Here is a 17,210-nt window from a genome sequence, read left to right on the forward strand (position 1 = left end):
GACAAACTAGACAAAGACACAAAAGGGATAAAAACGGAACAAAAACATGTATTACGAAAGGAGGGTACACCACAATCAAAATTACATTTTTAAACACAGGACTTTAACATAAGCAGAAAAAGCTTTACAATAAACCAAATATTATAGAATTCAATACCCTAAAACAGTGTATATAAGTAGGCTCTATGTGCATTAATGTAGTATATGTGCAAAAAATTAAAATGTCAACTATGTAATTTTCCTTAACAACGAAACATTTACATATCAGCTGATTAAGTAAGTGGGAAGGTTTTTTTTCCTTTACTCATTTGTTCTCATTAGTTTTTATTAAATCTTTTTATTTCTTACTTTACATTTTCTGTAGATGACAATTCTGTTAACACTTGTTTGTGCTGTTCTGTAAGAAAAACAAACAAAATGTTGGTCGTGATAAATGGCTCCATCCCATTTAGGTATTTAGAACTTGCTGTGATGTTTAACAGAGCAGATTGTTAATGTTGTTAACGACACCTGTGCTCTTCCTGCAGTGAAATGTCTGATATGGCAAGATGTTTTCCCTCATGAGCATAATACACTTATCTCACTTATGTAATAAATGGTTTAAAAATACATTACAGTTTCAGCTGCAATCTTTCTCCCCGCACAGGAACTTTAAACTCCGCCTGAGGATAAGTTTGTGCTCGACATGCTGCAGCTGCTGTTACAAATCCATCTGAAGCGGCTGATGGGTGCGATCAAATAAAATATGAGGATCTGTGCTTGTATGAGTTGTATTGACACAAGAAGAGATGGTGGGAAACCTCTTTTATCAATCCTTTTCATCTTTTATATAAAACAAGGAGCACGGATGTAGGTCACAGGCCCACACTCAAGGAGACAGAAATTGTTCAATATATGGAGATTATGAGAGAGATGGACCACAGATGACATAGTGCACGGTTGTGAAATGCTTGAGACATAAAGAAATGCATGTACAATATATACAATAGCTGTAAGTTACATACACTATGCATTACAGCCAGTATGAATGAATATGAAGTCTAATGTGACATGTGACTTCTCCACAGTGAGCTCAGAGGATCTCCACGTAGATCGCCGTCTCTGCATCGCCTGCATCGCTCTGCACCTCTCTTATGCGTCTCACTCCCAAACCCGCTCGTCTGTCTATTCCTCCATCCTCACCTCCGCCTCTTCTTCTCTCTCCACCTCTTCGGCCCATTGGACGCATCTGGGGAAAAAAAGAGACAGATGTTGCTAATCCTCATATTTGGGAATGAGGGATTTTTGTCTATGTAATGCCCTCTGTTGCCAAGGACATACCCTGCACTCACAGATCGGGATAATCAAATACCTGCTTAGTATGAACAAAAAAAGGCGTGCAGTTCTGGTACACGAGTTGGTAGCTGCCGTTGGTGTAGATATGAGTCACTTCTGTGCAGTTAATGTAGAGGGGCGTCCGGTCCTGATAAATCCCCAGTCCTCCAGGGTACACAGCTGGGCGTCTCCCCAGGACATGTCTGAGAGGAGCAGAGCAGGGACGTGAACCTCACCTCATGAGCAAGTGTGACAAATTGTGTGAGCATTTAAAAAGGCAGAACTGCTTCACATACTTTCCAGCTCTCTTTCGGCAGCAGTAGAAAAGGAGAGACAGCAGGAATATGACCAGGCAGATGGCCGCAGCAGGTATCACCAACCACAACAAAGGTACCGTCTCTGTGCACAGAGAAAAAGAGCAGCCATGGATCAGCAGTGCAGAGACAACAGATGTAACTTTTTACCTCATCAGCCTAATGGATTTTTGTAAATATATGCGTATTTTGAATTTGATGCTATCAATAGGTTTCAAACAAGATTATACAGGGGCAACACGAGACTGGGGAAGTTGTGCAATACTCATGAAACACCTGTAGACAGGTAGACAGGTTAATTGGTAACAGGTGATGGTCTCATGATTGGGTATGAAAGGGGCATCCTTGAAAGGCTCAGTCGTCCACAAGCAAGGATGAGGCGACGTTCACCTCTTTGTGAAACACATTTAACCAGATTATCAAGGATGTCACTAAAACTGTTGTCAGTAAACACAGTTCTTTCTAAAATGACCACATACTGTGTTTATTTTTGATTTACCCAACATTTCCGAAATTGGGTTTGTATGATCACACTTTTCCCTCCCTGCCATGCTGGAACAACGTGGATTACAGTTTAAGTCGAGGCCTTTCAGACATATTGCTGATCTCTTGGCTTCATATATTCCATAATATGATCTTTAAAAGCTTTTAAAATATAACACATTGTTCTAAGCACTGCAATGTGAAGAAATATAAATGGACTAAAGTGATGACAACGCAGAGTTCAGTAGGCGTACAACAACATCAGGTTTATTTTGCAGCATTTCCTGATTCATTCTTCATCTTATTCTCTTCCAGCTGCAGGCATGTTGCGCAGATGTTTCAGCTTCACCCTACATCAGAGTGACAGAAAATCAAGAGGCAGCGTTACTGTCCATTTCAGTGCTTTAAACACACCTTCTCCTCCCTGCAGCAGCACCAGGGAGTCATTTCCCAGCGCGTTGAAGGCGAAGCAGATCACCGTCTGGGGTTTGTCCATGCGGCCCCTCAGAGTAGCTGTCAGCATGCCAGGCTCAGATGTTACCGACACGTTGATATCACGAGGCGGAACAGTCCCGTTTACGCTCCAGGTGACTGCCGGTTTGGGGTTGGAGTCGACTGAACAGCGACACAGCACCTCTGAATCCTCCAACACACACGAGGAGGAGAGCGGGAGGATGGCCGGTTTATCTGCATGAGACAGAGGGCACGTTCAGACTTTGCCAATAAACTCTTGAACTCAGTACACTTAATATTCTTTATCTTCTTTAAATCATAAATGACTTTTGAATCATATAATATAGTTTCACCGTCAGTCCTTTAGCTATACAAAACAAAGGGTGTAGGGATGAACAGTGTTGTATATTATGCAGATTGTTAAGTCCCTTGAGATAAGCTCGTGATTGTTGTACCATACAAATAAAAGTGAAGAGAGAGGGGCAGTGTGAAAAATGAAGGAAAGATTTATATGATTGTAATCTTGAAATGGAAAGTTTGTTTGTTTAATCTTTCTCTTTCAGGGGTGTTAGGTACCGGACTATTGCTTGGCCAGGACCAGTAACTTCCTAGTTAGTTAAGCCAACTAGTTGTTTGGAGAAGCTTCATATTTACTGTACAGACTCCAAACAAAGGATCGACATCAAGAAAATGATTGACAGACGAATGGATAATGACAATAGTTGCTAGTTGCAGCTCTGGTCAGTAAACTGTGACATCACTGTTGGGTATGAGATGTAACAGAGAACACTACAGCTGAAACAACGCTGACACTTTCAACAGGAAAGATCAGTGAAACGCTGCTTCAATTGCCTGGTGTCTCTCTGACAGCCTTCAGAATCAATCATAAGCAGCTGAGGCTGTTGGTCAAATATCCCAAATGTGTGTGCAGTCATTGGAGGTAAGTCTACAGGAAGCAGGCTTACATTGTATGTTCAGCCGCGTGGCACGTGACTCTCCTCGACCAATCAGGTTCTGTGCTGTGCAGCGGACCTTCATGTCTCGGGTCACGTTGAACACCCGGATTGAGTGTGTGCGCTGGTGGAGGTGCACCGTGCGGCCGTGTTGACTGTAGGACCAGCGGTACTCGGACGCCGGCGGGTCAGCTTTACATGTGCAGACCAACAAGGCACTGCCACCCTCCTGCACCATCAGGGACTGGACCTGGACCATCACATCTTTTGGGGAAACTAGAGAGCATAAAAAAAATAAATTAATTAAAAGAAAGGATTTCAGATTAAACTGAGCCAATTAACTCAAAGATACGTGTCAAAACTCTGCTCACATGTCACATGCAGATCCCTCGAAGTGGCCAGTGCCTTTCCTCCTGGGTGGCTGACTTCACATCTGAGCCTGGGTTTCACCTTGTGTGACACAGTGAAGGAGACAGAGACCAGCAACATCGGCCTGTGGGGCTCTGGGTGGAGTGTCTGCACCGCCCCAGGCTCAGTGACGTTCAGCTGGCCTCCTCGCTCCCAGATCCACTGCAGGGCTGGAGGTCTGGAGGGGCAGTGATAGCTGACAGAGCAGTTCAGGGTGACCAGCTGTCCCTCGGTGGCTGCCAACATGCCGCTGATGACAGGAGCCTCAGGAGTGTCTGTCAGTGAGATAAACCTCCATCATTACTCTGCTTTTCTACTGATGTGAGAAAGAAAACAACATGTAACATTTCTGCATTCAAATTTAAAAATGACTGGACCTCTGTCAGATATTTTGTCGAGTTTTGTTATTATCCTAAACGTTTCCAACAATGTTCAAACCCAGAGAAATCTGTTATTTACTGAAGGTAACGGTGCATTTCATTTGGTCCCCTGTCGCTATAACTCCTGGGGAAACATCACATGATGGGTCAGAGAATGAGGAAGGGAGTCAGCAAATGTGACTAACATTTCAGACCTTTTAATACCTTATGAACCTGTGCACACTTGTCTTTGTCCTTTCCAGAGTCCAGGCTGAGCAGTTAAAACCAGTGTCTTCTGTTTAATCTCTTCTAAAAACGTACTTTTAGTGGAAAGTACATCATGATTTTATCTGATTTGCATTATGATTTTATTAGTTTGAATTAGTTGTTTATTATTTTCGATTTTTATTTTGCTCCCCTTGTGAATTTTATCTTTGTGGTATTTTATTTCATTTTATCTATGTAAAGTACGTTGTTGATAAGTGCTCAAGAAATAAAGTTTATTATCATTATTGTTATGTAAATAAAAATGTTGTACATTGTCTTATCAGTAAACATTTCTGCCCGACTCATGTCAGAATAAACGATGGTGGTTGTTTAACGATGAAGACAACAACTCCCATGATCCCAACGCTACTTCAAGACGTCTTTAAACTACATTTTTGTTTTCATTTTTTCATTTAGAGACTCTTACTGTAGCAGCAGAAATGATATACTGTGTGTTTAAATGCAAATAATAATTCTACAACACAGTGATGGATCTTTTATATAATCTTAATATGTAAAAAGGACTTGTTGATTATTATTGCTCACTGAATATAACAATGCTTGGCATATTGTTGACCTGAAGGAAGACGCATCTACACTTCATGCACTTCTGCACTCTGCACAGCAATATGCAATAACATTTTTTAACAGGAACTTTCATCTTAGCTTTTTGGGTTTGCGGGTTTTGTGTGCAATTAGTCATGCTCAGAAGATTCTCCACTGTCTTGTGATATGGTTTCCACATCCTAAAGCCTGGACACACATTATCTGGTTGTTAAACATTAACAAACAAACACCTGTATGAGAGGAAAGAAGCAGTGTATTGACTCCCCCACTCACCTACAACATCCAAATTGAAGCTCCTTGGCTTCCCCCAAAGTAAGTCATCACCTTTCTTCAGAGTGATCTCAAACACCCGTGAGTCATCCTGACTGATCCTTTCGATCTTCACTGAGCAGTCTCCGTCTGCGATTTGCCCAAAGAGGGACGTCCGGCCTTGGAAATCCCTGCTCGCTTGATCTCTGTCCTCGCTGTTGAAAGCTGTGCTGCGGAGAGGGAAGAAGTGGCCGCCACCTCTGAACCTGAGCCGGACGTCCACCCTCTCCTTTCTGCCCCTGAGAAGATGAGTTGTGTGAGGAGTGAAAGAGCAGGGAATCACCACACAGGAGCCCACAAGAGCTTGGACACGGTTAGGGACCGAGGGAACAGGAGAGGCAGCCTGGACGTCCCTCCACAAGGCTGCTGCTGTGATGGAGAACAGAAAGAATACACATGACCTGATGCAGCTATGCCTCGTTCTTGGTTCAGGGTTAAATCACAGGAGACAGCTGGTTTCTTAACAAGTATCAAATATATAGTTATGTCTCATAATTGTGATGAACATGTCTTATGTGCTTGACATATTTTTTTCTTTTGTTTTAACTTGATCTCTATGAAGCCAAAGACTTTTCCCCAAGTGTGCATGGCCAATTAAAAAGTTTCTGTTCCAGCACTGACTTCTAATCATGGTGGTGTAGCTGAATTTCTCCTTTGAGATCTACTAGAAAGGTCATCATGAAGAATAAACCTGACACAGTTTCAGAACCGCTGTATTCGCTGCACTGTCTGCAAATACATAATATGACCCGGATAAATTTCGCAACGGATGTATATTTAGAAAAGGGAAGAGGGCATCTGCACTTTTGGCTCTGGAAAATCTACAGCACTTAGTTTTTTTACTCAGTTGATATATGTAGTAAATATTTTAATACCACAATTATCTTGCATACTTTTGCATTTATATTCACAGTCATCGACTTCACGGGGAAAATAAATGATCATATAAATAACAATGTAACAGAAATTATTCTTATTTGTGAATATAATGTAATCCTCCAGTACAGTACATTCTGCAGGAGGCATTCACAGACAAACAAACAATAAAAACAAACAATTTTCTCCTTCTCTTATAGGAATAGATTAAGATAATAGTAATATCAGGGATACGAAGTTATAATTTAACAAGGTTAACAAGATTGAATAATGAATAGCCTTAAAATCTATGGAGGAATCTGAAGTTAATGCATTTTTTAAGAGTTATAAATGATTAAATTACTCACCAAAAATTAGAGGACACACAAGAAAGACAGTGTCCACATGCATGACTGCAGCTCTGCTCTGCCGGCACAGACAGAGGGAAGGATGACCAGAGGAGCAAAGAAGGGGAAGTTGGAGTGTTTCATTGTTGTCCTGGTGGTATGACTTCACTTTGATGTATCCTCTTCCAAAATCTTCAATGTGTCTATCCTTATTACATTCATTCATTCATTACATAGCTCAAAATGTAATTTTTTAAATTAGCACTAGTTAGTAGTTTTACAACCGTACACTTATTTGAACATGTCAAAGGATTCACATGCAAATTCAGGCGGTGGAAGTAGGCATTGTTTGTTAAAGGGAAAGAAAGACCTCAGCAAGAATCTGTGAGACAACACATGACAGTCGTTGAGTCACCCTCATGCTGTTGACCATTTCCTCAAAGGCTTCAGCTAAATGTGCTCATCTCTGATTCCCGCTGTCTACACAGACCGTACTAACCAAACCTCTTACAGTGTGATAAAGGTGATGGTGATTAAAGTTCCAAAGACAGGAGAATAAAGCAGATTAATGATTAATGATTAATGATTAATGATTAATGATTAATGTTTCTGCCTGACACTGATAATCCTGTGTCGATAATAAATGTCCGTCAGTGTGAGCAGGTCATGTATTTGTATTTCAACAAAAGAGTTTATGTGCAGTAAGAAATATCTAAAAATATAAGACTGTAATTGTCTGTTTTAATTTTTCAGCATTGCATTGAATTTTGCTGTCACATTGTTTTTTGAAAATGCATCGGAGTTTGATATTTTTCTTGGCATGTTTCTGAAAGATCAAACAGAACCGATGGATTGAGAGGCAGGGACAAAGACTTCAACTCCTTGAACCATGGACCCTTTGAAAAGCTGTTTGAATTGCTCAAGTCATTGCACTCCGCCTCCCTGCACCTTAAGACAGAACACAAACAGCTTCTCTGCCAACACTCACAACTGTAATGGCAAAACAAGACATGAGGGAAGGACACAGAGAACGTATCAATAAAACACGACTGTAAGGTAAGCAATAATATCAATGAGCATAGTAGTGTTCGTGCAGAATTCCTTCTTGTTTTTTCATACTGTAGTTTCTGAATGTAAGTGTGAGAACTGAAAAGCTCACAGAGTTCAAAGTTACACCTAACTGTGCACTTAAGATCGAGTGATGACCATTAAGTGACAGTGTTTCTCCTGACAGTATTTTCTGAAGCCATGACCTCAGCTCAACAATTGCTGCGGTCTCAGAGAGACCTGCTGCTGAACTGGACCAGTGACCATCCGGCGCCCTTGCTACGTTGGCTGCGTGATGATGAGGTGCTTTCCTCTGCACACTACCTGTCTCTGCTGGAGAAGTTGCCCTCCAATGCCGTGGCCCAGGCTCTAGAGACGGTGTGTGGCACCGAGGAGAGCAGCCAGAAGTTCCTGCGGGTGCTGAAGGAGGTGCAGGATTATTACTGCAGGGATCTGCAGGTCTGGGTGGAGAGACACTGCAGGAATAATGCCGTCAGTAAGCCAGCACCTACACCTGTGGCAGTTGAAGGTGGGGTTGCTTTAATATACTGGTGATGACTGTAAACTGTATACATATTCAACGTGCATTTAAAGTTGGAAAGGTGGATAATGTTGCACAAAACTGTGCACTGCAAACTGAACAACTGGAGCAAGACAATTAAGTTTTACTGCCTGAGTAACAAAGGTGTAAGAAAATAATTAACAGGGTTCAATCAACTGTGATGTCTTGATAAGGAACTTTCACTGATGTTGGCAATGAAGGAGTGTAAAAATGCAAAAACAATATTCAGCTTAGCTTTGATAAGCTTTTCAGCCGTCATGCTTTGCTACCAACATGGTTCTAGGAGTGGCCATGTGTGTCCTGGTGAAGGGACATAGGCAATCCCCTGACTTCTTCTCTAGCCCCACTAGCAGGCTGACATTTCTTGTTTTGAGTGAAATGTCTTGACAGCTGTTGGACAGATTGCTGTGTCGTGCTGCTGTAATGCAAGTACTTTCCATGATCCTGTCAAGCACAGGTTAGCATGCTACCAAGCTAAGATAGTGACCATGGAAACCATTATACTTGCAAAACATGAGCATGTGAGCATTGTCATTGTGAGCACATTAGCATGCTGATGTTAGCCTTTAGCTCAAAGCAGCCCTGTGCTTAGTCTTGTGTGTAAAATGGGAACATTGTTCCTCCTCGCAGTTTTTGTCTTTGTACTCAAAAACAAGAGTCTACAGCTACGCCGGCGGCTCTATCAGACCCTTAAAGATTTACAGTATGTTTATAGTACTGTATGGACAGTCATTATAATCGCAGGTGTATTCAGATAAACAAACCTAGACTCTGGTGTGCTCTGCCTCAGGGAGACCCAACATACTGTAAATCTTTAAGGGTCTGATAGAGCCGCTGGCACAGCTGTAGACTTGTTTTTGAGTTGTGTTGGAAAAATGCTCAGTCAACAGTCTCCCATAAATCTTATGTTTTAAACCAACCCAAACCAACTTGAAGTTACACTGTTTAATATATACTGTATATCAAAATATCTAATTTGCAATACAAATACTGTGATATCCACAGAGAAGAAGCCGAAAGGACCAATTGCTAAACTGTTCAAAGGAAAAAGCAAGGGATTCACCCTGACTGCTGAGGTTAAAGGTATGGATTTATTATTTTATTAGAAACTAGATTTTTAGAATATTATTCATAAAGAAATACTTGACTTGTTTTCATGTTTTGAGAATGGATCAAGTGAAATTATCTTTGCTAAGCAGCTAAAGAAGAACTGAGACCTACCAGGAGCGTAAAGCTGTCCAACCTCCGAGGTATGTCGATATCTTAGGGTGAACTGAAAAACTCAATCTTATCGAAAACTGAGGAGTAATCTAAGTCAAATATCTCGACAATATATTAAATCTTCCTGTATTACATTGCAGTTCCCATTTCTGCCCACAAAACAACCCTACTGAAGCGCACAGAGCAGTTGAAGTGCTACTCAGAGGGTGAGGGCGTAGCTTCAAACTCAGCTTCTCACATCGAAATCCGCTACACTGACCTTTTTGTGACAGAAGATGATGACCTAGTTGACGGCAGCAGACATGAGTACTTTGACCTGGCGAGCAGAAGAGCTCGCATCTACGTCCATCAGGCCTGCCAGCGCATCCGGCCTTGCCATCTGTTGAGCCCCAATGAAAAATCTGGACGGCCCCCCAAAAGGGTTAAAGTGAAGGGTATAGCTGGTATCGGAAAGAGCGTAGCAGTACAAAGACTGGTGTATGAGTGGGCCATTGGGAAGAACATGCGTGAATTCATCTGTGTTTTTGACCTGCGCTTCAGAGAGCTCAATCTGATTGAAGCACCCCTGAGCCTATTGGAGCTGCTTGGGGAACGGTTCCGGTACCTGAAGGAAGCTCTACCGGATCTTTTCACCTCGCCAAGCTCTTTGCTCTTTATCTTGGATGGATTAGATGAGTTTAAATTCTCCTTGGACTGGAACAGTCCTGACAAAAACATAGACGTTGGTTCGAAGGTCCCAGTCTCAGAGCTGATGGTGGCTTTAATCAAGGGAAGTCTTCTCCCAGAGGCATCAGTCATTCTCACGACAAGACCATCCACTGAAGCTCCCAAGCGTTTCTTCCAGAGATGCTGCGTGGTGCTGGGCTTTGAGGAGGATCAGGTGAAGGAATATACCACCAAGTTCTACAAAGACAGTAAAGTTGCTGAAAAAGTCTACGATTACATCTTGTACAATGACAATCTTTTCGTGCTGTCCTTCATCCCTCTCTATTGCTACATCATCTGCACCGCTATGGCTGAGTTCTTCTCATCAGAAAATCAGGATGTTGGTGACTCAAAGTCTCTGGAGCTAAACCCGCCCAGAACAGTCAGCGAGGTTTACTTCTGCTACCTGTTTACAGCAGTCAAGCACCACGCGCTGAGGGGGAGTGCAGAGAGAAGTACCCTGAGATCTGAAGTTCTCTCACTAGCAAGGCAACATCTGACAAACCTGGGAAAACTGGCTTATGAAAGCCTTCTACAGAAAAAGATCATGTTCAACAGAGCGGATCTGGAGGACTACAGTGTTACACCTGCTGATGTTCAGAGCACCTTTCTCTGTCACATCCTCCAGCCTCTCAAAGAGGAAACAGTGGAGATGTTTTCTTTCTTCCACTTGACTGTTCAAGAACATTTGGCCGCCCTCTACTGCGCAATCAATCTCTTCAGCCAGGAGGACATAATCCAAGCTCTGGACTTCTGGTGCTTTGGTCAACATCCACCATCCTCCACAGCTGCACCCCTGCAAAAGACAGACCTCAGCATGGACAAGCTGGAGAGCCTCCAGATGTTCACACGCTTCTTCATGGGAATGCTCCGAGCGCGGCTGGGGGGTCAGTTGGATGGCCTTGTTCTTTCCCCCGTGGAGCAAGGGGATGCCACCCCTGCCAGGCTGGGTCTGTGGTTCCAAGACCAGTTTAAGGTCAGGAAGCTCGAGAACCATGCAGCCCTGAATCTTCTCCACTGTCTGATGGAGTTCCATATGAAGGAAACTACAGGCATGGCAGCACCAGAGATCAAGAAACTCAACCTGTTTAAAATGAAGCTGACTGTTGTGGACTGTGCAGCCATGCACTATGTGCTGCAGTTCTCTCCACACAAGCTGCAGGAGCTCAACTTAGGCTACTCCAACATTGGAAACAGAGGACTGAACAGACTGAGGCCAATCCTGCATCGCTGTGAATCTCTCTAGTGAGTAGCTGATTTCATATCACTCAGATAAAAAAAAAAAAACAAAAAAAAAAACAGGCTGGGTTTCAATTTACTGCCCTTCTCTGTGGAGTTTGCATCTTCTCCCTTTGTCTGCATGCTTCAAACTGTCACTGTTTCTAGCCAAATTTCATACTAGGAGAGACCTAAGCCCCCTTTGGGAAATGGATAATTGGATGGTGAAACACCATGTCAACCTAATGTTTTTCTCTTCTTTTTCAGTTTGAGGTACAACTGCCTGGATAAGCAAGCGGCTATTTTGGAATCTGCAGTTCTGAAATCGAATGAGTGCCAAGTGAAAAAGCTGTTGTAAGTCATGAAAGAGTATTTATTACAGCTGTCATAACACCACATTGAACAATATACACCAAGGGTATGGAGCTAGGAGGGAACAAAGGTCATAATATGCAACAAATTATTTATTATGGAAAGTCATTGACATTATCAAAACATGTTAACAACAGCTGATCACAATTAGGTTCACTGTTTCTTTGTCCTTTCTTTGAAGAGTTTTGAAGACGTACATGTACCCTGACCGCCCTCTAGCTCCGACCCCTGCACACTACACTATATGTATTATACTGCAAACCAATTCTTCTACTCTCATATACAGTATGTGTGGCAATAACCTGGGTCCAGAGGGGGTTATGGAGCTCTGGAACGCTCTGGAGTACAACACCACAGTAGAGGAACTCTATCTGGACATCACCGGCATCACAGAGCGAGGAACCGAAAACATCGTCAGCTGCCTCAGCAAAAACACCTCTCTGAAGACGCTGACGTAATGTTTAAAACACACCAACTTCTGCTCAGTGTTCTCAATGTTATAGTGTATAAAAGCACTGCCATCTAGTGTGAGGTAATGCCTTGTCACCATGAAAAGTAACAACTCTAACTTGGTTCTTATCTCCCCTTCATCAGCATTGTTGGGAACGACATCGGAGAGGTGGGGAAGAGGAGACTGAGGGAGTTGGAGCAATGCAGACCAGGACTCCGGATTATAGCAAACTTTGTGGACGACCTTGGATTGCTTCAGGCCTACCTGGACTGGGTGGAGGAGATCCGGGCCGACAGAGACCAGATGGACTCTGTGAAGAATGCAGACGCCCTGCAGTCGGTGCTGAAGGGGCTCCAGGTGGCAGGAAAACAGGTGGAGAAAGGAGAGAACGCAGAGAAGGCCAAGGAGCTCCGGACGGAGATAGTGAACTTGCTGAAGTCTTCCACAGGTCTGACTGGAGGAAGATAAACGCAAGCTATGGAGCAAATTGTGTGGGATAGGGTGTCATCTGAAGTGGCTTTCGAAGCATCCACCATGAGTTAACCGACATTCTGACTTCAATCTGTATTTGTCTACCAATTTTTATGTTGCAGCTTGATTCTTTATGAATTTAACACATTTTAAGAGAATTATTTCAGACATGATTTTGAAGTGATGATGTGTTTCAGAAGTGTGGGACAGAATATTTGGCATCTGTTCTGTTTGTGGACTCGGAGATAACAGCTCCTGCACTTACTGTACACCCCTCTGGCTCCAGGCCATTGAAATGAATCGCTCGACACAACTTCTACTTTACTGCGACACAGTTCTTCTACTGAACTCGTGTGGCAATAACCTGGGCAAGGGTGGTTTTTAGAGCTGGTACACACTCTGAACCACTGAACATTATGAAACATACAGAGAATGACACATCAGTTCTGTGGTCTCAGAGACCTAAGCTGTAAAACACAGTTAAATAAAAAATAACTTTTGTTGTTTGTTTTTTTTCATATTCTCTGTATATGCGATTGATGTTGAGAGTACTTTGTGTGATCTCTCTTCTGCTTCAACTCTTGAATCTCTAATGTCTAATACATTTTGATTTATGTTATTGGAGTTTTTTTTTTAACAGTTTGTTAAGAAGAGGTCAAATAATGCGTTTAGACCCCAAACTTAACTGATGTGAGCATGTGAGATAATATGCTGGATTTTCTTTGTCAGACTTTTTGACAAACAAATGTTATTGGTAATTCAAACACCAAATACAACTGTGATCATTAAATGTTTGTAATAATAATCCTTCATGGTCACTTTTGTATTTTGTCACCTATCAAATGAGCACACACAACACAAGTAAACATTTCAAAACATTTTCACGTGTCGGTTGTACAGTAATAAGGTCATAAAAGCCATATATATATATATATGAAGGAAATGTTTCATTTGGCAGTTTTTATTGTTATTCTTGTTTTTATACAGTACCTACCGCAGTGGGGACTGTGAGTCCTCAAACAAACTCAACACAAATTACGTATATATATATTTATGTAACGCCTGTTACATAGTGACTCAGGAGCAGTGTTTTCTGTGGGAGAGAGTAACTCCCTTTGGCGCGGACTTTGCAGACCTGTTATATGCACAAAAATGCTACATAATACAATAAAGGAAAAGTAAAAAAGCAAAATATGACTTCTTTAACGACACACTTAAAGATGTCTATTTTGTTGCATGGGTCATAAAGAGCAGGGGTGCACAAGCATTTCTCTTGATGGGCGAAAACTGAAACTTTATGGTGGGCCAAGGGCCAAAAGCAAATACCTATTAGGAGGCCCTGATATAGAGATACCTCCAAAGGCCAAAAGAATAAGACACTAGTGTTGGCTCTAATGTTCAGCATTGCACTACAGACTGTTTTGAATTTACACTTCCAGTTGGGTGTTTGTGAAAGAGACTGAACAAGAATGATGTGTTAGTGGAAATCTACAATTCAGCTTTTTACTTCGTCATACAGAGAAAAAAAAAACTGCGTAGCTCTGTGGTGGAACGTGTGCTGCAAAGATCACTCACCACTTGCACTTGTGCAATATCCGCATTAATACCAATTCCTACAAACTCGCTGAAAATGTGAAATCACTTCTCAAAAAACTTGACTCCTCTCTGCATCTGTCATCTATCTGCACAACAGACCTGATGAAACCGTAAGTCATTGTAACTTCCATAATAAACATACGAACTGGTCAAATTTAAGGTGAAAAAAAAAAGATCTTTTCATAGAGTTAAGATTGTTTCACTGGGATTTAGATCGATCATATAATTGGAAATTTTGAAAGGAAAGCAAGATAAAGTCATAGATGGTCATTGAGAGATGAGCAAAATTTTCAACTTTTAAGAAGGCTGTCGATTGTGTTTTTTGACAATGTATTCTACGATTCAAGATTCAAAGTGTTTATTGTCATATGCACAGTAAGGAAACATGTTTCTCTGTACAATGAAATTCTTCCTTTGCTGTCCACAGAATGGCAACAATGTTAAAAGAAATATAAACAACAAAAATAAACAAAATAAAGCAATTTTACAAGGCACATGTAATAAATAAAGAAAAAAGCAACTACAATAATAATAATAATAAAACAGTGCAAATCTGAGCCGTGCAATTATGTATGTGACTTATCTTGAATGTAAGGGAGTACGTCAAACGTCTGCCATGGCTGTTGCAGCATATAACTTCCTGTTTTGCCCTTTTATCATTATTCCATGTTAAAAGTGGATGTTATGAAATGTGTGGCAAACAGTTATTTGTCTGATTGGTTAATGTTCCCCTCCGTCACAGAAGCATTTCAGAGGGAAGAACAACTTTTGTCTGGCCGGGTCACATAGACGCATCCTGCATGTATCGAGCCTTGAATGAATTTTAACATGATTTCATAAAAAGTCTGTTATATCTTTCAAAAAATGTTTGTAAAATTGCAACTTATATATTAAATTGTCCAGTTTTGGTCTTACAAGTATCACTATTTCAAAGTAGTAATCCATTACCCTTTTTCCTTTGCGTGGGCTGCTAACGCATTGTATGAAACCCATAAAATATCATATGTATGGAGATTTAATTCAAAAGTGGTTCACCTTAATGCTATTGTTGCTGCTTTACCATGTTGGTTAAGACTAAAAAGATAGTTATGTCAATATGTTAAGTACAACACTGTTTGAAAAGTCATATTACTGAAGGGATAAAATGTATCAAACATGTGAACTCTTCCATCTGTATCTCCAGACGGAGTTTCTGCCTCTCCTGATGAACAAACATGACTGGAGATCTGAACTTCCTTCTCATTGGCTTTCTGCTGCAAGGTGAGTTCTTTTATATACCGTATGGACCAATAACAATACAGGTAACAAAAGACATTTGAGCAGTAACATGACCTCACTGGTGTCAATTATCTTCTTCATGATTTGTGTTTAATGTTTCAGGTGCCCTGTGCGGACAGTTCGAGGTCATTATGCCGCAGTCAATAGAGGCTCTGAGTGGATCCTGTGTGACCATCCCCTGTTCCTTTGATGTAGAGGACAAATATAACTCACACTTGGTTGAAACATGTAGAGCAATGTGGAGAAATGATCAATGGACTACTTTGTTTGACAGCAGTAATCCACAATCAAGTACAATACAAGGAGAACTGAAAGGAGACTTAAAAAGTAAAGACTGCACCACAACCCTGAACAACATGAGACCTGAGCACAGCAACAAATATTTCTTAAGAGTGGAATGTGAAAACTTTGGACAAAATTTTCTTTACCAGAAGTTGCACATTTCAGTCACAGGTAGGTTTTACAGTCCATTTACCAACACTTCAGTCATAAGCTCCTTTCTAGAACTGCTTTGACCTTGTGTTGCATTTACTGCATTTTGCAAATAAAATAAAGATGAAGAGTAATGATTACTGTTTATTTACTGACTGGTCCAAATGTACTTTCCCACCAGATGTTCCACCCACACCGGCTCTGACTCCGTCCACACTGAAGGTGGAGGAGGGAACCTCAGTGAGTTTGAAGTGCTCTGCTCCAGCTCCCTGTCTGTCTCATCCTCCAGCTCTGACATGGACCTCCAGCCTGGGTCACATTCAGGAGTCACTGCAGGAGAATCAGGACAGAACTAAAGTCAAGACCTCTGTTCTGACCTTCACTGCTTCTCGCCTTCATCATGGAAAGGAAATCTCCTGTACTGCAGTCTACAACAAACAACATGGCAGCTCTCAGTCAGCCACTAGCAGACGATTGACGCTTAACGTTTCCTGTGAGTTCATGTGTTCATGTCCTCCGTGAAATTAATCTGTAACAACCTAAAATGTGTTTTTACTTGACATTCATCATCTTTAGAAGGAGCAACCTCCATGTTAACACCCTTGTACTGTTGCAAACGTAATCTTCATGAACCAAACTTGACTCAACTTTGCCTAATTTACCGTGTTGCTACATTTGTTACAGCAGCTCCACCGATCCTGCCCTCGTCTCATTGCATTAAAACTGCAGACCAGCTCAACTGTTCCTGTGAGACTGTGGGGAATCCTCCTCCTGCTTTACAGTGGTATTTGGATGGGTCACCTGTCAATCACTCTGACAGGTTTGCAATCAGCAGTGAGCCTCTAAACGACATGCGTCTGAGGAGCTTCATCACTGTGAATCAGTCACAGGGGGGAGATCTTAATTTGTCATGCCAAAGCTCCAACTCTCTGGGATCTGCGTCTCAGCAACTACCTGTCTACAGCCTTAAGACAACATGTACAGTATGTCAAGGTGTGTCTTTGTGCTGAATACAAGTTTTACTGATTAGTTGGAAACTATCAGGATTTCTTGAAATCGACTGCATTTTAAGACTCTAACAGATTTGCGTACTGTAAAGAGACGCATGCAAGGGACACGTTAGCCTCATTTCATCCTCTAGAATTAACATCCATCATGTTAGTGATGGATTTGGCAACTATATACAAAAAACACACACAAAAAAACAATTTTATTACATATAACATGT

The 17,210-nt window shown here is 41.6% G+C and overlaps 2 protein-coding genes across 2 annotated transcripts; one reads left to right on the forward strand and one right to left on the reverse strand.

Annotated features, from left to right (window-relative positions):
• Window positions 1-28: 28 nt before the first annotated feature.
• Window positions 29-6,773, reverse strand: LOC311259834 (sialic acid-binding Ig-like lectin 5; the record flags this gene model as incomplete). Its single annotated transcript, XM_084357174.1, is given in 9 exon segments — window positions 29-1,228; window positions 1,352-1,517; window positions 1,611-1,713; window positions 2,526-2,798; window positions 3,530-3,793; window positions 3,889-4,200; window positions 5,392-5,793; window positions 6,651-6,723; window positions 6,726-6,773. Coding segments are annotated over 9 exon segments (1,797 nt in total). The 3' UTR covers window positions 29-1,072.
• Window positions 6,774-7,877: 1,104 nt separating this feature from the next.
• On the forward strand, window positions 7,878-12,697 carry LOC311259842 (NLR family CARD domain-containing protein 3-like; the record flags this gene model as incomplete). Its single annotated transcript, XM_084357187.1, has 7 exons — window positions 7,878-8,205; window positions 9,244-9,321; window positions 9,438-9,488; window positions 9,600-11,409; window positions 11,650-11,736; window positions 12,041-12,208; window positions 12,349-12,697. The coding sequence occupies 7 exons, from the start codon at window positions 7,878-7,880 to the stop codon at window positions 12,671-12,673; spliced, it is 2,847 nt and encodes a 948-aa protein (XP_084213313.1). The 3' UTR covers window positions 12,674-12,697.
• Window positions 12,698-17,210: the final 4,513 nt, after the last annotated feature.

Source organism: Pagrus pagrus (assembly GCF_965226575.1).
Source record: "Pagrus pagrus genome assembly, chromosome: 7".
NCBI lineage: Eukaryota > Metazoa > Chordata > Actinopteri > Spariformes > Sparidae > Pagrus > Pagrus pagrus.